Source organism: Gossypium raimondii, chromosome 5 (genome assembly GCF_025698545.1).
Source record: "Gossypium raimondii isolate GPD5lz chromosome 5, ASM2569854v1, whole genome shotgun sequence".
NCBI classification, from domain to species: Eukaryota; Viridiplantae; Streptophyta; class Magnoliopsida; order Malvales; family Malvaceae; genus Gossypium; species Gossypium raimondii.
In genome coordinates this window covers 541,881-562,941 of record NC_068569.1, presented here as the reverse complement: position 1 = coordinate 562,941, position 21,061 = coordinate 541,881, and the positions used below count along the sequence as shown (strand labels likewise).

Genomic DNA, 21,061 nt, shown 5'->3' with positions numbered 1-21,061 from the left:
GTCTAATGCATGACTTATACAATTATTTAAAAAACTAATTCTAATGTGCCTAATAAACTGCACCACTTTTCATTTATTAAAAATAAAGGATGTAATTTTTTATTATAAAATGCCTAAAACTATTCATAATTTCTCCCATCTCATAAATAAAAAGATAAAATATTTCAACACACTTGAACCTACATCCTCCTATATTGACAACAATACACATACCAATCAAATTAAGACTCAATCAATGAAAAATGGTGTTACTTAGACCCTCATTAATCATCAACATTATAATTATTTGTCATATTTTAACATAGATCATAGTTATTAATAGTAGTATTTTAATGTTGATTAAACTTTAATTCAGTTGGTATTAATATTTTTCCAGCAATTAAGAAAATACGAATTCGAGTATATTAAAATATATATTATTCTCTATTTTAAAGATTTGAGATGAGTGTATTAATAATAATAATAAATTGTATAAAAAGAAATAATAGTATTTTTAATGCATATTTAAACTAATGAAAGAATCTCATGATTGTATTTTTGAAAGGGTTAATATATACCCCTAACTTGTCTAAAAGTACTTAGTACCTATTTTTTTTTTTGTATCTAGTTGGCACCTGAACTTGTATTACGTTACACACATTACCCCAATTAATTAAAATTAATTTTTTAAGGGGTTAACATGTAATTCACTCCTTAAACTTGTCCAAACTTGTCCAAAAAGTACCTAGTTGGTGCAAACTTGTCCAAAAAATTACTTTTTTAAAATTAATTTATATTTTTTTGAAAGATTTTAAATTTTTTAATTTATGTCCACGGTGTCATATTGAGAGGCTATCACATGTCAGTATAGGTTGGTCATCAATGCCACATCAGCACAATCTAACGGTGTTAGTGCGGAGATACCAACCTAGGTGATGAAATACAAGTTCAAGCACTAACTATATACATAAAAAGTTCAAATACCAACTAAGTACTTTTGGACAAATTCAAAGCACAACTACATATTAATCTTTCTTGAAGTAATTTGGTTTCCAACAAAATAAAAATTGTTTAGAATTTTTCTCTAACGGGCTCTAAAAATTTTTGTTATTATTCCTATATTAATATTTGTTTGTTGGTTACATCATTTTTCTATTTAATATAACAACTCGATTAGAAAAACTATTTCAATCACTTAAATTCATTAACAAGTGTTGGGTGCAATGATAACGCACATTGCGCTCTCAATGAAAAACCCGAGTTTAAATATTGAAGACAACATTGTTGAGAGCAATAGTCACAAAACTCAAAAAGAATAATTTATATGAACAGTAAAACAAGATACCTTGGTAATACAATTCATAACATTCCCCAACTCAACCAAGAAGAGGCTAAAGGAGTTAAATATGTGAACTCATCCACTGATCTTTTATTCCCTGTTGTTTGTGTTAGTTTTCACATGCATAACCGAAACCAAAGATCTATAGCAGATATTTACAAGTAATAGAGTAACACTTACAGTATCCAACTTCTTTAAAGTTCAGCTCATTTTTTATAAAAGCAAACACCCAATAGAAGTTCACAAGTTACAACCAGGTACCTCATAAGCTATGCCAAAGCTTGAGCCATAATTGAACGCTGCGACAGCTGCTGCTGATAAAGTTCACGGAAAATACGGTATTTGGAATCATGATACTTCTTCACCCTTGAGTCTGTTGATGGATGAATGACCTGCATGGTGTCAAGAGTTGAAAAAACCAAATATATGATGACTTCCTACTCAAAGATAACCAACGACACATAAAATAAGACCACCTTCCTACGCCAGGCATGCATTGCCATCAGTTAACCTGTCTAGGTTGAACCGCTTTATATAAAGGTTTAAAACCAAATTACAGCTCAATTTTCAACTGAACCTTCAACTTGTGCTCAACACATTTCATGATAAAAGCACGATACCAATAGAAGCAAATCAGGATAGCTAGCATACCTGACCAGCTGCATTAAGTGCTTTCATTGCCTCACTGAGACAAGTATACTTCTTTGCTGCAACTGCACCAAGAATAGCAGCCCCTAAAAGCACTGACTCACTTTCACGCGGAAGAATTATAGGGCAACCTGAAATTATGAGAAAATGGTCACCCACCAATAAAAAGAATAAATAATAAGAGGGAATTAGCAAATTATTAGCAAGAAAGCCACAAGTTTTAATCAGCATGTTAGCAGCATAGAATGCAGCATTCAAATGCGGAGGAAAAGAATCATTGGTCCAAATGAAGGTTTTATGTTGCTATAGACTATAGGGATAGTAAACCTTAATTACAAATTTAGATGGCAGTTACTAGTCAGCATGCGGGAACATGCACGCATGAAAACACATGCATGCAGAAAGGAAGAAAGCAAATGCACAAACCAATAATATCTGCATGCTCTTGAATGAAAAGGGCATTTTTTGAGAGGCCACCACATGCAAGCAATGTATCAATCTGCAAAAAGGGAGAGACATATTAAGGAAGGATTTCAAGGGTAAGTGAAACGAATTATAAAGAACCAATGCCCCAAGGCCAAGCAACCCTATTGGTAAGTCAAAACAGCAACAGCAACACATTTAATCATCAAGCAATAATTAGATGGCTTTTAATTGGAGCTTCATTGTAGTTGATATGTACCTGAACATCAAGGTCAAGTGACATTGTTTGGGAAACCAAGATTTATTGATAGGGTCCAATCAAAACCTTATTAGTATCAGGCACAAATTACTACAGATATTCAATAGGCAGGTGGCTTATTTATTTGGACATTTTGAACTCTGCAATATATATTAGGTGCTCTCGGTGCTAAGCTCAAATTAACCTTTGCTTAATTCTTCATTATGCAATCACTTCATTCCAAGTTCAATTGCTTCTGAGTAGACCTGTCAATTGGACGGCTCAGGTTGGTTTTGCATAGGCCTAATCTAGCTTAAGTTAGTTCAAGCTTTAAAATTTTCGAGTCATTTCAATTCAGGTCAATTTTGGGTTTGGATCATTTGGGTTTGAGCTTGGGCTTTTCTGGGTCGAGTCATTATAGGTTCTAATCATTTCATGTTTTAATAACTTCAAGTTCGGGTCATTTCTTCTTGGAATCAGCTTCGGGTTCAAGTTGTTGACTTTTATGGTGAAATTGGACCTGGTTGAGGTCTGGGTTGATCATGCCGGGTTTTCAAATTTGGATCAGAATTGGCAGCAACCTGGTTTATTTCATAATTGTTTCAACCAATAAGAACATAAAATGGAACTTGTTACCTGAAGGGAAAAAAACTCGACAAATAAATATATTCAAAATTGACACGTGAATCTGAAATACCACAGAGAGCCACTATAACTTTTCCATCAAAAAAATTAACAATGCAAAACCTTAGATAAAAAATACTAAAGTACAGAGAAATTGCAGCATTCAGTTCATAATAATTGGAACCTTAAATCCAGAAAGAAGATCAGATTCCTTAAAGGACATGGGACTTAAAAACTATTATTGTTATAAAGCTGAAACAAACCTTCTGTTTAATATTAGTATAAAAAGAAAAAGAAAAAAAAAAAAAGAGAAGAGAGGTGCATATCTTGCCTTGTGACCATTAGCATTGCAATGCTCCACAATATGACGTGTACCATATGCAATAGCCTGCACAGCGGCAAGGTATAGACGAGCCAACTGTTGCTCACTAGGGTCGAGGGTCAATCCAAACACTACTCCTTTTGCTTTGGGATCTGCAATGGGAGACCTGTGCATCACAATGGCAGAATCTTAAACTCATTTATAAGGATATGCAGGCAGTACAAACTGGAAAACTCATAACCCAATTCTTTAAATGCTTTACCTATTTCCATGGAAGTCAGGAAGGACATGTGTATCTTCAGTCAAAGCAGCAATAAATGGACACTGCAGCTCACGCATCATTGATTCCAAAATATTGTTCAGTAGCTGAAACAGGGAAGTTTCTGCAATATAGAACAGAGAATAGAAAGTCAAGTCAAGAAGCAGGAAAAGGGGGGATAGAAGTCAATTTCTTACTTTGGGAAGCTGCATGGTTTGCAAGTCGTGGAGAAGCAACATGGCTTTCAATTATGTAATCCAATAATGCACCAGTAGCACTCTGCCCCCCTTCTGTGAGCCAGTACTCAGGTATCATCGCTAAATTCAAAGGGAAAAGGAAACACCAAATAACCATTAATGATAAATATCAGCCATAAGTAACCTTACATGATGTAATATAAAATCATTAAAATTATGCAATTGAAATTAACCAAAGTGACAAAGAGGAAGGTTAAAGAATGAGTGAGCTTTGAGAGAAGTCCCAATCAAACATTATGTATGGGCATGAGTGTATGTACATGCTTACAAATGAAATATATATATATATATATATAGATGTCTAGTTGGCCCGACTTGTATGATAATTTTTAATAAAGACAGTCTCATAGACTGCCCAGTAACCATATCATGTATTTTGAGATTATACCTGACCAAAATGGTCCCCAGACCCCAGGAATAAATAGCTTGTCCCGTGATACAGCCATGTGACAAGTAGAAGTTCCGCAGACCAACACCATACGATGGCATATAGCTTCATTATCATTCTCTGAGCATGTACCACTTCTCAGAAAAGTTAAAATATTCTAGTTAATAAGGAAAATGAAGGAAAAGGCAAAATAGTTCTCCATTAATAAACCTTTTTCAGGTAGACTTTCCATTACCCCCACACCACCAGCATGTGCATCAATCAGTGATGTCCCCACAGGTGTTCCGGCTACAAGACCAAGTTCCTGAAAACATAAGTTATCATTTATAAAAGAACAAAAAACAGCCAAAATCATTGGATAAAAAATGAACAGAACTACCTTCCAAGCCACAAAAAAAAAGGATTATGTTAGCATTCTTATATCTAAATAAGTACATTGACTTTATTAATCAACCTCAAGGGAGCCCCACTTGAAATCAATAGCAAATCTACAGTACAAAATTTCTTGCCTTTGCAGCAGTAGGAGTAATACCAGAACCCAGAGCATGGCCTGGAAAAGCTACACTTCGTCCTGTCATTATAATATATGTCAAGTCGTAAAACTAAAAGGTTAAGTTTAAAATTACAGAAGAGGTAAGAAAGTGTTTCTTTCACTCATCGATTTCATTGTTTTTTGACACATCCAAAATACAGCTGCATAACCAAAGTAGAAGAATCTATAACGGTTAAAAAGCATTTCTACATTGAATGTCACTGTCAAAATTTCTTTTGTATTTGAAACTTGAATGGACAGTAAAGCAACATAATAAGTGAGTGCTTGTGTAGAAACAGAGCATTTTAACAGGTCTACACCAGCAGTCAACATTGAGCCTTACCTTTTTGCACTAGTAATAGAGGAATTTACTAGATATACTCAGAGTATTGTATGCTATTGAATGAAATTTTGCGGAATGACAAGCTATGGTTGAGAAAGAAGGAATGCTTGCTGCCAAACTTGAATTATGGAAGAGACTTTTATCTTATGTTCAGTCACTCTAGAAGACAGAAACAAAGCATTTAAAATGCAAATTCAAAACGGGAATGGAGAGAGAGAATTGTTGATTGATGCACTGCTAATTTAATTTCAGTATCTAGGTTCAGTAACAAAAAGGATTTGAGATATTGCTGGAGATGTCGCCCACAGGATCCAACTATAGTGGACAAAATAGAGAAATACATCTAGAATCTTGATTGATTGCAAAATTTTCATTTTATAAAGGAAATTACAAGTATGGTGAAATGATGGGTTTAGAATAGCTGAGTTTCAATCTGTTAGTGGTACTTTTGTAATTTTTTATATTTCCTTTAATGGTTGTGAACTGGGAGCAGAGATACGTTTCCTGGTTGTTATTTTGCTCTCATGATCTTTCTCTACTCTCGAGTCCAACCAAAGGAGATCAAGAAATGAAATTCTTAAAGCATACCAATCTTAGCATGATGGCCCTCAACAAGATCGCCTAAGCCAATCTCCTCCCAAAAATCATCATCCCATCCACAAGCTTCCATATCACGAGAATCTTTCTCATTAATATGCTGCATGTGTGCATGACCAAGATATGTCCATTTGCATACTGTGGTGCATAGACTTCGAGTATCATCTCCTGTTGCTCTACAAAAGAAAGTACAAAAATAAGGTTGAATTCATTAAAGTAAGAAATGAGCATGATGTCTTGACATCAAGAAGCTTATGAGATAGATGAGCAGAAGAAGACCTATATGACAACCAATCACTCAAGTCCATCCACCTAAATACCATTGACCAAGACTCTTGCAAATTTTCCTTCACCCATAAAAGCTGCAAATGAAAAAAAAAAAAAGAAGATATCAATCATTGTCCCTATAGCACAAACATGGATAAACTAGTTTCATTTAACAATCACAGGTGAATAATAATAATAATTGACAAGTTCCATACTTATTTTTGCAGCTAAATACGTTGCTCAGGAAACTCAAATTTGCAGACATATAATATTATAGAAGTTAGATATACTGCTCTAGCCCCGCCCCTTCTTTTACCATCATTCTTTCCCAGAATAATTGCCCATTTATCCACAAGCACTTTCTGAACTACTGTTATCCTCCAAAGTAGTCATACTTGTTTCATTGGCTTAATGCCGTGAACATGCTATATTTTAGGATGCTTATGTTATCATCTTAAGTACAAATACACTGAGGAGCTTATTTTAGACTGGTCTGTATCAACAAAAAATGCACCTGCAAAATTCATGGCTCAAAGTCACAAATTCAAGACAAGTACAAATACTATATGATCGAGGATTATTTTTCAGAAAGTATTTGACAGAAGAAAAAGAAACCAAGGCATTATCCTTTAAGTCCACACTCCAAACTGTGATACTATGGCCTACTTGAAATGGGATAAAATAACTTCAAATTCCTTTTTTTTATTATGTATATCTGAAAATGGGATGCTCTATCTTCCCAACACAAACATTCAGAATAAGTTGGTTGTGTGACCATTTTTCTATCAAAAGATTATGCATATTCAGGGTAGATTTACCCTGGGAAGTGTCTTGTATGACTAAACTCATTAGCTAGGTACCTTTGGCGGCTGCATTTCTGGTGAAACAGATCCACCACAGTATTGTAACACCGGTGAGTTACAAGAATTAATCTTCTCAGCTTGTTTCACAGCCCGATGGTCCATCCAGACTATGATATTTCTTCTTGAATCACCACTCCAAGAAACAGTAACTGGAGAGCCATCTGCATCCACAGCCACTGCAAGAAAAAGCCATATTTTCCTTAACATTATGTTTACCTTTTCAGTTCCTTACATGGCATACAGAAAATGGAAGTTCTCATTCAAACACCGCATTCAGTAAATGTTTGTAAATACAAACCAAGTGAACAAGTAGCTGCAAATCCAATGCCCTTCACCTGTTCCCCATCAATTTTTGCAAGTGAACATGCTGCTTTCACAGCTGAACAGACTGCATGCCAGATATCAGTTGAAGATTGCTGATATAAAAGAAATAGTCATGATTAGCCCACAATTTAATCTCCCCCACCCCTAAAAAGTAATAATAATAAATATGGTAATGTTTCTTCCAATCAAGGAAGTTGCAGCAAAAACTCCACTAACAAATTAATAGGATCACAGAATGCTAATTCAGCAACTAAGTTTAAAATTTTTATTTCTTTTTACCTCAATACAGTCGCCTTCTTTCCATATTTGTATTGGGCTACTAGCAGATCCTAGAAGCTTCCCTTCCTCATCAAAGAGACCTGAAGCAGGCAGTTATATATAATAAAAAACGCAGCAATAAGGTTTACCCTGTAAGAAAAAGGCAATATTGCAAAAGAGAAAAAAAAAAAATGCATGATGTGCCTTTTTGCCATACGCGGGAAAAAGAAAGAAAGCGCACGTCATGTTTAAGTTGAAGTTCAATCAAATTTTCATCTCATAACTCTTAGCTCAGTTTCAAATGTTTACTTCGCTATTTTCTTTTAGCTTAATAAAGTTGATATAAATTCATAACGAAAGTTATAAAAAATCAAGATTCACATTTGAATTTCTTTCTTTTTTTTTAAAAGCATAAACACCGAGCAAACATAATTTTACCAGAAAACAGAAATATGAAAATCATCATTTCATTATAGATAAACAAAGTTGCATGGACTCAGCTATCAATTAACGAATTTGACCAATCAACATTCCATTTTCAAGTCTAATTACTACCCCAATTCAAGTTCAAACAAGGACTAACTGTGATGTTCATAAGAGAAGTCAAGTATTCAAGACATAGAGATTAAAAGAAAGTTGAAAGGGGATAACAGAGTGGATGTATCGGTTTAAAGTTTAAACTGAGAAAGGGTGAGAGTCAAACTTTTTCTTCTTCCTCCTACTTCAGTTGCAGCAATCACAAAGGGCAATGTCAACTATTGTGATGAAGTGTCAGACACAAATTCTATGTCGAATTTTAAATTCACTTTCTTCAAAAGATTAAGCAAACAAGCAATCAAGCAGTAAGCATTCCAATCAAAATCATAAATAATCACGCGAATTCTTATTATACGAAGAAAATAGAAGGAGAGAAAGAAAACAGACCGGCGCGTGCACTACCGGTGCCGACGTCAACGCCGAGGAAGACGTTGCAATGGGAAGTAGGGGAGGAGGAGGCGGAGGAGATAGCGGCGGCCATTTCGAGGAACAAAGGGGAGGAGATGCTGTGAGAACAGGCGGAGGGAGAAGAATGGAACCGGTTTTTTGGATGAGGTTGTTGATGTTGTTGTTTATGTTTGCCGAGAAGCGGCGTCGTATCCGACCGAGTTCTCCCTTTACCCAACATTTCTTTTCCTTTCATATTCATCAACTTGTAATTTTTTTTCCCTTTTTGACAGGCTTTTGGTTAATCCGTGCTTTCCATTTTGTTAATCTTTTTCATTTCTTTGCTTTGGTTTTGTTTTTAAGCTCTACTAAAAATCACTGGATGCTGAAAGCTAGATAAGTTTTAGTTTTGTCCTATATAACTAAAACAAGTAAAAGATTAATTTAACATTGAATAATTTTACTTAAAATAGTAAAAAGTGTAATAAAATGCTTTTAATATTTAAATTTTAATAATATGATAAGGTTAAATTTGAATAATAAGTTTTAGTGTTCTTTTCTTATGAATAATTTTAAAAATTATTACATATTTTAAAATATTTATTTTTAATGTTTTAAAATTTTTATTGATGGTGTACCAAATATTATTATGATACTTTTATTAGGGACAACAAAAAATTTTCCTTTTTTGCAATACCAAAAATTTTCTTTAATTTTCAATAAATAAATATAAATGTCATCTACCTAATTGTGTTATTTTCAATCGATCACCAATTCAATAATGAATATATCAAATGCATAATGACTTTTTTATCTTCTGCCCTATAGATCTCCCCGTTGTTGATTGGAAATTTGAAATAGATATTCAAAAAAAAATGATTGCTTAATTACACTATTGATTTCGAAATTTGTATATTTTGTGGTAAATGCGTTGAGTATTGTCCAACAAATAGTTTATCAACGATCAAAGAATATGAACTTTCTACTTACGACTGTCACGAATTGAATTATAATCAAATTGCTTTGGGCCATTTACCAATGTTAGTAATTGACGATTATACAATTCGAACAATTTTGAATTCAATTCAAAGAAAAACTCAGTTAAAGTAAAGAGAAATTTCTCATTCATTCTTTTAATGTTCTGGTTTGAAATTTACAAGAAAAAGTTATTTTAGTCCTCCATTTAATTTTTTATCTCTTTTAGATTTTTAACTTGCATTTTTGTCAAATCATTTCAAAGTTAATTTTTGTTAACATTATTGATGTGGCATACACATTGATTGCCACGTGGATGAAATTAAAAAATTATAACTTTTTATGATTTTATATTTTAAAAATTAAATAAATGTTGATGTGTCATCCCGTGGCGATCCATTCACATGTATGTCATATCAACAAAGTTAAAAAAAATGTTATCTCTTCCATCCATTTTGGAGTGAATTAACAAAAATTAAATTACTAAAAGACTAAATTAAATTAAAGCTGAAAGGTCAAATAAAGTCATTATGTCTTTATTAAAAGACTAAATTACTAAAAAATGTTGTTTTTTTTTAAATTACAAGATTATGTCATTTTTTTAAAAAAAATTACAAGATTAAGCTGATTTTACAAAAAAGCTTCCAACCGTGAAGCGTTTTCAGGTGATTTGCAAAACAACACTTCCAGTTGGAAGCATTTTCTGCCCCAATATCTTTTTCTTTTTATGTTCCTTAGTGCCACCTCTTGTGAAAATAAAACTTACAAAACAGGTTTTTGTATAGACTCCAAGTCACATTTCTCTTGTTTTCTTAAGCGATGTGAGATATGTGATATGTGATATGGGTATATACAGACTCATAATCCATTTGCAGTTTATTACTAGACAATGTAGGATTGCTTACTCTTTTAACTAATAACATAAGATTAAAAGATACACTTAATTTTTAAAAATTAAAAACAAAACTTTTTACAACATTAAACTCCAACAAAATAAAACATTATAAACTCTTGTACAAATATTATTGTTGTAAAGAAAGTCCAAAATACAAATTCTTTTATTTTATTTTTATAGGTAGAGTTGTTTCATGTTTGAGTCTAAAATTATGTGTTAATAGAAGACTAAATAATAGTACAAAATTTTTGTCACCGAATTATTTATTGACTAATGTACTTTTATTTTTAGAAATATAGAGAAATGTAAAATAAACATATCACGCTAATACAATAATATTTATAATTATTAACAAAATAATATTTATATTTAACATATTTAAAAATAAAACTAAAATATATGTCAATATATTATTTTTATTAATTTTACACTTTAATATTTATATATAAAATATTATGTGTTACTATAGTTGGACTTATTATATATGTAGTCCCATGCCAAATCTATTATTTTCACTTTATGATGTTTTATATAATTAAAATTCAAAATTCCTCGAAATTTTTCATTCGTCTGCTCAAACACATCTTCATGAAACAAGTTATGGGTGGTTAAGTGAACAAACAATGGTGAATTAGAGATTAAAAGATATCAAGAATGTTTTAATACTGTATATTAGTTTAATAAAAGGCGAGGGTGGTTGAGATCAAAATTTTAGGGTTTAGAAATTTTATTTTATCATATCATCTGTCTCTATCAATTAAAATAAGTATATATATATATTACATTATCTATGATCTCTCATTATCAACTGTACATATAATGTGGAGAAAAGATAATGTATTTATTTTAATTGGAAGGAACCATGAATGACGTGGTAACAAAGGTTAATAAAATAATTTTTCCAAAGGTTAGGTCAAGTTTATATATATATATATATATATATATATATATATATTAGAAATTAGAGCTTTAATGGAATTGTGAGGCCAAGATAAGGAAATGGGATATTGAGTTCTTTTAGTCATAATAACAAACTCAACCGAGTTCATTTTTCCTTGAAAGTCTCATATTCTTTTGCACCTATAGACCAACCAAGAACCCTAGATAAGTACAATGAATCAAACTCACCCCAATATCAACTAGACAATTCCCAAAAGCGATTCAGACTATGACCAAATCCAGTTTCAATTCGATTTCAACAGTTGATGGTCCAACATCAACGACTACAAACTCAACTCCCTTGATTAGATATTTAGATATAGAGAATGTTTGAAGAACCACACTACCAACATGAGCAGCCATGTCATCAATGGTTGCAGAGAATTAACACCAAGCAACGAAGACGATAACTTAAGAAACCTTTTGATTCTACTTTTAGTTCTTGTACTTCTTTAGACTTTTTTATTTTAATTATATAAAAAAACCCTAAAGTGAAAAGAATAGATTTGGCATGGAAGCTCAAATATGAAATGGGACTATATAAGGTCCTGCTTTGAATAAAACTCAAAGAAGAAGACGAGTTTGCGGGTTTTTTTTAATTATTTAATTATTGTTTTTATTTTGGTTAACAATTAGTATTGGGAAAATTAATTTTAATCCTTTAAAGTGATATGCAACACATTGTGCCATGTAGCATCCAATAATTAGTCCATATGTCAAAAAAATGTCATATCAGATTTTCATTAAAGTTTTAAAAGGAGTCATAAAATGAATAAAATATATATTGTAAGTATTTAAATTAAAAACTTTTTATTTTGAATGCTTAAAAAAAATCATTTATAAATTAGGTGACTATTTGTATAGCTTATCTTTTTCATATACAATATAGAAAAAAGGGTAAATGATTCAAATCTAAAATATTATCATTTTTAAATTATAATTTTACCATTTCAATCAAAACTATTCTTTTATTATTATGTAATTTTTATTATTTAATTTTATCCTCGTCACCAATCTTTATTGTTGTATGGATTTTTTTACGTGATGGATGTATGGAAATAATAATTATAAGGATATAAAACAAAATTAATTTTTTTTTCTATGTGAAAAGCTAGGAACGAAGGAGACTGTACACCACCATTCTCTTTAAAGGACATTAAAATCCTTCTAATTTTTCGTATCTTTTTCATAATCACTTATCACATACAGAGTGATGGGAAATTTCAAAAGATAAAAGAATCATGACCTGGTTTTGAATAAAGAAAAATTAATAAAAGAATATAATTGAATATTAATCTCTAAAACAATTTGATCTAATAGGCTCTTTTAAGTCTTTTAAGACATATTGCACTCTGGAGGTAGACCTTGAGGAAATCTCTTAGCATCATTGCAGTAGTTGTATATCATGTAGTTCTTTTGCACCCATTTCAACCTTTGTTGCTTAGCTGAATCCATTTCTTGAGAGAACCATGCGCTGTTTGTCGATGCAGAAGATGGCGAAGCATTCGATTTACACGAAGAAGCCCCATTGGACCACACACAAGCATCAGCATTGAAGTTCCTGTAAGAGGCAGTGAAAGGAGCTTGAGTCCAGTCGGTCTTAACCAAACCACCCCTTGTGGCCCAATCATCAGCATTCCACAAACTAGAGTAAAGTCTCATCGGCTGGTTCTTAGGAAACGGGACACCCAATGATTCCATGTTTTTGAACTCTCTAATGGGTGTACCGTCAACAGAGAAGCTGGAGCATAACAATATCAAAAACTTAGTCAATCAATCAATTTGAAAACAGAAAAAAAAAAAATCTAATGGATGGTTTGTTTTATGAATACTCACATTATACGTTGGGGATTCCAAAGGATTGAATAAGTATGGAAATCTGCAGTTGGGTCAAACCAGAGGTAGAATTGTTGTTCTCTGTTACCCTTTCCTTGACTGAACACATTTGTGTGAAGAATGTAAGGGTCAGCACTTAAATTCCCAAGGAACTCGAAATCAATTTCATCCCATGTTGATCCTTTCGAAGATAGCTGCAAATCCAAAATATGGATAAGTATATACACCACAATACTATAAACCCGTTGGCGTTTATTGTGACTTGATAAAAAAGAGTGGAATATTAACTTACATAGTAAGCAGTGACTGTGCCAGCGGAGTTTCCAGGGACAAGCTTGAGCTGCATATCAATCTTGCCGAATAGGTACTCGTTCTTGGATTGGAAACCAGAACCAGAAGCTTTATCGAGGGAGAGAGTGAGAACCTCTCCATTGTTGACGATTTTACCACGGCCATCTCCCCATGTTATGTCAAAATCATTGTGGAAATTTCTGGCTGATGATGCCATGAGACAAGCAACCATAAGAGGAACAAGCAAGGTAAATTTGAAACCTGAAGAACTCATTTTTGACTTTCGATTTTTTTTGCAGAGCAGATGATTTATGTGATGATTTGGTGTGATGGAGAGGAATGGTGGAGATTGGCATTTTTATAGTGAAGAAAAAGGGTCAAGGAAAAAGCCATGGAAGCTGCTCCCCTTCAGCTTGGTTGTAGACAGTTGTTATTTGAGTACCAATCATTTATATATAAAAAGCTAGCTGTAAAAAAGAGCACCAACCAGGAACCAACAAAAACACAATTCATGATATCACGCGGCTTTAATGGAAAAGTGAAGTTTTTTGGGCCAATTGCTGCTGAGTTGCTGTCGCCAGGTTGCCTATACGACAAGACGATGCAGCACCGCCTTTAAGTAACTAAAAATATCCGAAGTGTTACTAAGGATAAGACAAAGTGGAAAATGATTTGTACCTTTTTTATACCAACATCTATTCTCTTCTGATTTACGATTTCAGTGTAATTTGTTTTATGATTTAAGTGTAATTTTGTTTACAAATAGTATTACGACTTCAAAATTAATTTTTTAAATGCAATAATTTTTATTTAGTTTGAGAGTGCAAAAGTCTTTAAATATTTTTAAAATAAGTAATTAAGCCTTTTTTTTCACTTAATTAAGCACTTTAACTTTTCAAATGTATAAAAAGACCTTCAAACTTCTTAAAGAAAAAAGTAATTAAGCTCTTAATTTTTCTACTCAATTGAATACTTGAACTTTCAAATTGCATAAAAAACCTTTAAATTTTTTAAAAAGTAATTAAGCCTCTGCTCTTATTAAAAATTTAAAAGAAAATTATAAACAATAAATTTTAGAAAAATTATTAAATTTTAATAAAAATATAAAAAATTAAAATTTGTTGAAAATTAGAATTTTTATAAAAATTGTAAAAAATAAAAAATAATAAAATTTTATAAATATCATAAAAAAATTAAACCCTAACTTTTCCATGTCTGGCATGAAAACATATTTTTATAGGCTAAAGGCCTTGGATACTTAGTTACGAAATTTCATATATCAATCAATGTAACTGAAGCTAGGCGAAAAATAAATAAAGAAAAAGTTTGTCAGAGGTTAAGGAGATCTAGAGTTATCATTATTTGTTTATAATATAATATCCTGGCATGCACGTACTCGTAATTTATTATATATTTCAGTATGGGAAGGAACGTGCAACAAAGATACATACGACAGATATCTGTCATAAGTGTTGCCTACTGCCAGTTAGCAATAGCAAACCAAGCTGTAAAAAGGAGAAGCATTAACTTTATGTATCTACAGGTTGGATAAAGCATGTACTTTATTTTGCATGTCTGTATTTCCAAAGGTTGGATACTCCTTTATTTTATATGTATTTATTATATATATAATAGCTATTTAATCAAGTCATAAAAAAGCTCCATTGCCTTTACATAAGATTTCAACTACCCTTTTAGGGGTCACTCATTGTGAAGCTTTCATTATCTTCAAAAAATTGCTTTATAAATTTACTATTATAAATTTTTTTGTCGTGATAAGATTATCTAATTTACAAGTTAAAGAAATTTTAGTTAATATATAGTTGGTTAGCTTTATTTAATTTTAGAATGAGTAATCCACTTAACTTTCCTTTGTAAGGGATTGAAAACTAATGGTAGACTGTGACTAATGTTTTTAGGTTCAATAATCGACTAGCCCGGAATATTTTTTGGGCCTACCTTCAATGGTGGACCGAAATCGTAAGTTGGCCTTTCAAAGTCTGGGTGATAGATTTAAGGAACGAATAGGGAATTGGGCTGTAATCTTATAGGCCTGACGCCCATGTCCTTTTTGCAATTTCATGTTATTTATTTGTTTTTAATAACTACAACTCAAATATATAAAAGAAAAGTATAATCTGGGACAGGACCATGATAAATTTAGACGTGCTCATACCATGAGCGGACTCAACCGGCATCGTGCCAGTCAAACACTGCGCCGTTCAATTTCCAGGCTTCCCATTTTGCCACCACTAGTTTTTGCATATTCAATATTCAATTTACGTTGTAGGGTGTGTTTGGTTATTGGTTTAACGGAAAAATGGAATGATAGAATTGAAATTGGTAAGCAAAAAAAGGAGGGGCAAATTTTTACTCAATTTTATACATTTAATATTGAAATTCAATGTTAGTTTAAATAAATAGTTAAAAATAAGATTGAATTATATAAATCATATAAAACTTATACATTAATTTACACAAATATGAACCAAAAAACTACATCATTAAAAATGAAGTGAATTTAATTTTTAAAATTTTTATGGTATAAATGCATTCATATAAATATACATAATGTCTCCTCTGGCAATCTCTGTATATCAATTAGTCGCAGAGCATTTCATTGACCTTAAATTGATATATTAATAGAAAGAAACCATAATATATATTATGGAGTTGACCAACAACACATAGGTGAGGGGAGGAGAGGTTGGTAACTCTCAAGTAAACGCGACAGTTTAGATTCCTCAGACCCTTTCTTTGTAAAAATGAAAACCGCGTTTGCTTATTTCATACTAATTGATTATTAATGGATTTATTTTTTATTTAAAAAAACGTAAGTAATTTAGTTTTGGTATGTTTAATCAAAGAATAAATTGATTTTATTTTTGTTAAAATTTCATCTATTTATACATTAAATAAAAAAATATGTAATAATAGATATGGATGAAAATTTTAGTAATAAATATGGATGAAATTTCTTAACTGTGACTAGTGCTTAAATTTTTTTAATTTACCTATTTTTAAGTGAAAGGAGAAAAATGTAATTTAATTTTTAATACAGGACCTCTATGATAATTTTACCGCTCAGTGCCTATAGTAGTTGCTGCCACATCCGGTTATTATTCTACTATTATATATCAATTCATTTTGACCTAATGAACCTCACAAATCTCGCCTGCCTGCCATCTCTATGCCCTCCCTTCCATATAAATACTACCCCAATCCACCATCAAGTTCAAACAACAGCAACAACCTGAACCATAATTTTCAAACGAGAATTTACATCAACAAATATGGCTGCATTTCATTCCCCTTCAACTGCATCCAGTGGGATGGTTTTGTTGTTGCTTATCGGTTTCTCGATGGCTGCTTTTGCTTACGGTAACTTTTACCATAAATTCGACGTCGTTTGGGGAGACGGCCGTGCTGTGATTCAAGAAGGTGGGGACCTGCTTACGCTGTCTCTTGACAAAACATCTGGCTCTGGGTTCCAATCCAAGGATGAATATCTATATGGAAAAATCGATATGCAGCTCAAGCTTGTCCCTGGCAATTCAGCTGGCACAGTTACTGCCTACTATGTAAGTCTTCAAGTTTCTTTTCTTCATAATATGATTTAAATGGCACTAGTTATTTTGCGAGACCAATATAAACATGTGTGCTACAGTTATCCTCCAAAGGTGATGCATGGGATGAAATAGATTTTGAATTCTTGGGGAACTTAAGTGGACAACCTTACATTCTCCATACTAATGTATTCTGCCAAGGCAAGGGCAACAGGGAGCAGCAATTCTACTTATGGTTTGACCCCACTGCAGATTTCCACACCTACTCCATCCTTTGGAACCCAGAGCGCATTGTGTAAGCAATCGAAATTCGAAACCCTCGATTTGCATTATATATTTCCTGCAAAATTTGTTAATTTCCATACCTTGTTTACTGTATATCTCAGGTTCTCTGTGGATGGCATCCCTATTAGAGAGTTTAAGAACTTGGAGTTTCTTGGCGTTCCATTTCCTAAGAATCAGAAAATGAGGTTATATTCTACGCTTTGGAATGCCGATGATTGGGCAACTAGAGGTGGACTTGAGAAGACGGACTGGAGTCAAGCCCCTTTCAAAGCTTCCTATAGGAACTTCAATGCCGATGCTTGCGTTTGGTCATCTGGTTCATCTTATTGCAGCTCAAACAAAAATGCATGGTTTTGGGAAGAGCTTAATTTCGCTAAGAAAGGACAGATGAAATGGGTGCAAAATAATTACATGGTCTATAATTACTGCGAAGACACAAAGCGATTCCCCCAAGGCCTTCCCACAGAATGTACCTTTGCCGACATACTCTAAGAACATATAATCTACGTGGAATTTGAATTCCCAGGAATTGCATTTCCTGTGTCGATCGGTTAAATAAGCTCCCTTCTTGATGTGTGTGTTTTTTATTTTTGTTTCTATACTTTTTTCTGCTATTACTTATTATTTAAAATTTTGAAATAAAGGATTTGTCAATTATTTAATATTAATTTAAATTTAATATTTTTTAATATGATATTTATGTTATTTTTTGTGTTCAATCTATTGTGTATATTTGACAAAAATTATATACTTTGATACGACATAAGATTGTTACAACTGTTACTTCTTTGTGGCCCTATAAAGGCTTATTAAAGCTTGAATTCGCCTAATTTTTATATGAAATTCTCCGACCTTTCAAAAATCTCTTTCTCTTCCATTATTACAACAACTATGTGGAAACTGGAGTTAGCCTGTTTGGAATATAGAATTCCCAGCGACAATGGTGTGGTGCAACCGAAGAAAGTAGCGTTCGTTGGTTCGGGTCCAATGCCGCTCAACTCCTTTGTAATAATAATTATGGCGGAATTGACCAAGTCAATAATGTAAAGTTATTGGAATTTTTCGAGTCTCTTACTTGAAGATAAAGAAACCCAATTTGTTCTAAGCAGCAAACATTAATTGCAAAGTTAATAATAAATAATCGAATTACCATATAATGGATTCAGTTTCCAAAATTGAGACATCATTTATAAGCAGTATAGAACTATACTGAATTATTTATAGTATAGCATCTTTAAGCTCTCCTCTTCCCATAAATCTCCCCTTCTCTGAAAACCCTAATATTACTGTTATTCTTAGCCAAACCTTTTCGTAAGATTAAGTTTCTTATTTGGTGAAGAGAAATCCCCGTATATTTTTCTTTTTCCTTCTTCTCTATTACTTATAAGTTATAAATAAAATGGAAGAGATATTTCTTGAAAATCTGATTGACCCTCAGATTGATGATGATCATACCCTCAAGGAGTTAACAGTTTTTGCTTTTAATACTCAAGTTCTTAGCCTTCAGTATCTTTGTGCTGTGCTCCATAACTGCAACTATAAAGGTTTACTCTTACTTTTGAGTAGCTCTGCTGGTTTGGGTTTTTTTTTTTTTCTGTATGTATTTATTGTTGAGATTTCAATAACTAAAGAGTCGGGAAAATTGAGGTAATTCGATTGTTTCAGTAGACGAGAGCATGGAGTTTAGGGTCATGCAAGAAGCGTCTCCTATATATTATATATATATTGCTCATCCTCAGCGGCAGTTTTGATTATGATAATGAGCATTGGATCCTGCTTTATAATATGATAGTTAATTATTTTCAGTTTTATATATATACTTAGATTAAAAGCACCAAGTCTTGGTTTGATGAAGTTCCTTGAAATACGGGATTTAGGGTTTTTAGGGATGGTCTTGACATGTAATTATTAAGTTTTATTACAATCAATTTTCTGTTAAATTTGATTTGCTTGTAGTTCTTTTCGCCGAAAGATAAACATTCAAATTGCTTTTTTTTTTGTTCTTCGCTCAATCCTATAGTTATTTTCAACAAAATAAGATTATATGATTTATTCATTACTTTTTTTTATCAGTAACGATTATGTCCAAGTCGGTTGTATTTTTTGCTAAACGTTGATTTGCCGGTCGGTTTTATCAGTTTGATTTGAATCTTGCAGTTAAATCAGCATCATCCGCCGTTGAAGTTATAGAGATACTGCGTACAAACAAACATGGAATCGACATTGTGCTTGTCGACGTTGATACTGCTGACTTGAATGCTTTTAAAGTTATGGAGACTATTGGACTTGAAACGAACTTACCGGTGATAAGTAAGCTTTTAGTTTCCTTCAAATCAAACCATCTAGGACCTGATATTTTGTTTGCTTGCAGTTCTAAGTAGTAATCAAGTTGGCCGTGGTGCATATTTTGTAAAAATGCAGTGGTAACAGCAGATAGCAACCTGGAAAACATAACCAAGGGATTAGCTCATGGGGCTGTAGATTGCATCATTAAACCCTTTGAAATGGAGCAAATCAAGAATACTATTAAGAGCCATGTTGCTTCTAATAAAACAAGGGGCCAAAATTTAAATCCTTTACCAGGTTCCAATGCTCGTATGGCAGTTAAAGATGCCTGTTGTTCTAGTAAACTGAAGAAAAAGAGATTGGCATGGAGCAGGGAGCTCGATGCAAAGTTTGTAAAAGCTGTTCAGATATTGGAAAAAGGTAAGTACCAGTTATAGCCAATAGTTTCCCGAATAAGAATATTTAAGAATATTCCTTGAAACTGAGATTGTTTGTTTAACTAGGATCTGAAAATGTGCATCCAAAGAGGATACTTGATGTTATGAATGAACCAGGAGTCACTCGGGCACATATTTCTAGTCATCTTCAGGTAATGTAGAATGTTCATAATATTGTTGGTTGTCCCATATATATATATATGTTCCAATGATCCTGATATTTTGTTTTTTCTTTGGTTTGTTTTTTTACTAGAAGTATAGACTAGCGTTGAAAAAGCGCAAAGCTGACACGAATAAACAAGGCTTGGAAGTGGAACCAACTAATTATTGTCTTAAAAAAAGGGAAGTTGGCAACTTTAATGCTGATCGTCGTCGTCTAGCCGTTCAAAGCTTTAATGGGGTAATGTCACCGTCTAGCAGCTCGCCGGATCCGAAGAAGCAATCTCAATCCCTTGTTTATAGTTGCATAGATGATCATGGCCCAGAGTTTCAAACGCCAGATTTTTACTATAATAATCACTGCTTAGAAACGAATATTCAGCCTCGTAATGTTGAATCCGAGCATGTTTCAGGGACTACTACTCTGTCACCATACTTCAATGGTGTGGACTCCAAGCCTAGTATTCTTAGCAGTGCGGCGGTTTATCCATTCCCAAATGCTGTATTTCTGGAACCTGAAGCTAATATAGCTTTCCATTCCCATTTCGATGCTATTTCCGTCCCAAATCCACTTTATGGTACTAAATTGTCATTCAATTATCTATTCCCATCACTTGGCTCAATCGTTAGTTGTTAACATTGGTATCTCAAATCCATGCAGGGTTTACGATAGACTGTTCAACTGATGTGCAATATCCAAGTTCCACGGTTTTTGCCAGAAATAGCGAGACCCATGCGGTGCAGAATGGCACAACGATATCAACATCCGATACTAGTTCCTACCATTATGTTAAACCTGAAAATGAA

General features: G+C 32.8%; 3 protein-coding genes across 3 annotated transcripts; 1 reads left to right on the top strand and 2 right to left on the bottom strand.

Annotated features, from left to right (window-relative positions):
• Positions 1 to 1,379: 1,379 nt before the first annotated feature.
• On the bottom strand, positions 1,380 to 8,870 carry LOC105769833 (uncharacterized). The gene is made up of 15 exons (XM_012590730.2): positions 8,586 to 8,870; positions 7,683 to 7,762; positions 7,378 to 7,495; positions 7,077 to 7,255; positions 6,229 to 6,311; positions 5,941 to 6,125; positions 4,987 to 5,048; positions 4,688 to 4,781; positions 4,478 to 4,597; positions 4,030 to 4,149; positions 3,836 to 3,956; positions 3,583 to 3,739; positions 2,393 to 2,465; positions 1,970 to 2,097; positions 1,380 to 1,710 (listed from the first exon to the last, which is right to left on the bottom strand). The coding sequence occupies exons 1-15, from the start codon at positions 8,845 to 8,847 to the stop codon at positions 1,588 to 1,590; spliced, it is 1,905 nt and encodes a 634-aa protein (XP_012446184.1). The 5' UTR covers positions 8,848 to 8,870; the 3' UTR covers positions 1,380 to 1,587.
• A 3,664-nt stretch (positions 8,871 to 12,534) lies between these two features.
• Positions 12,535 to 13,867, bottom strand: LOC105770846 (xyloglucan endotransglucosylase/hydrolase protein 22). Its single transcript, XM_012592203.2, has 3 exons — positions 13,523 to 13,867; positions 13,231 to 13,424; positions 12,535 to 13,135 (listed from the first exon to the last, which is right to left on the bottom strand). Exons 1-3 carry the CDS (start codon positions 13,793 to 13,795, stop codon positions 12,730 to 12,732), a joined length of 873 nt encoding a protein of 290 aa, XP_012447657.1. The 5' UTR covers positions 13,796 to 13,867; the 3' UTR covers positions 12,535 to 12,729.
• Positions 13,868 to 16,775: 2,908 nt separating this feature from the next.
• Positions 16,776 to 17,978, top strand: LOC105765952 (probable xyloglucan endotransglucosylase/hydrolase protein 23). Its single transcript, XM_012585241.2, has 3 exons — positions 16,776 to 17,102; positions 17,189 to 17,382; positions 17,474 to 17,978. The coding sequence occupies exons 1-3, from the start codon at positions 16,815 to 16,817 to the stop codon at positions 17,862 to 17,864; spliced, it is 873 nt and encodes a 290-aa protein (XP_012440695.1). The 5' UTR covers positions 16,776 to 16,814; the 3' UTR covers positions 17,865 to 17,978.
• Positions 17,979 to 21,061: the final 3,083 nt, after the last annotated feature.

Excerpts from the sequence above, each read along its gene's own strand:
- LOC105769833 (XM_012590730.2), bottom strand. The coding sequence starts at position 8,847 with ATGAATATGAAAGGAAAAGAAATGTTGGGTAAAGGGAGAACTCGGTCG. Across the intron at positions 4,150-4,477 it reads CTGGGGACCATTTTGGTCAG|CGATGATACCTGAGTACTGG; the intron begins GTATAATCTCAA and ends CTTTGAATTTAG. Across the intron at positions 2,466-3,582 it reads GCAATGCTAATGGTCACAAG|ATTGATACATTGCTTGCATG; the intron begins GCAAGATATGCA and ends CCCTTTTTGCAG.
- LOC105765952 (XM_012585241.2), top strand. The coding sequence starts at position 16,815 with ATGGCTGCATTTCATTCCCCTTCAACTGCATCCAGTGGGATGGTTTTG. Across the intron at positions 17,103-17,188 it reads GCACAGTTACTGCCTACTAT|TTATCCTCCAAAGGTGATGC; the intron begins GTAAGTCTTCAA and ends TGTGTGCTACAG. Across the intron at positions 17,383-17,473 it reads TGGAACCCAGAGCGCATTGT|GTTCTCTGTGGATGGCATCC; the intron begins GTAAGCAATCGA and ends TGTATATCTCAG.
- LOC105770846 (XM_012592203.2), bottom strand. The coding sequence starts at position 13,795 with ATGAGTTCTTCAGGTTTCAAATTTACCTTGCTTGTTCCTCTTATGGTT. Across the intron at positions 13,425-13,522 it reads GCACAGTCACTGCTTACTAT|CTATCTTCGAAAGGATCAAC; the intron begins GTAAGTTAATAT and ends TTGGATTTGCAG. Across the intron at positions 13,136-13,230 it reads TGGAATCCCCAACGTATAAT|CTTCTCTGTTGACGGTACAC; the intron begins GTGAGTATTCAT and ends GTTATGCTCCAG.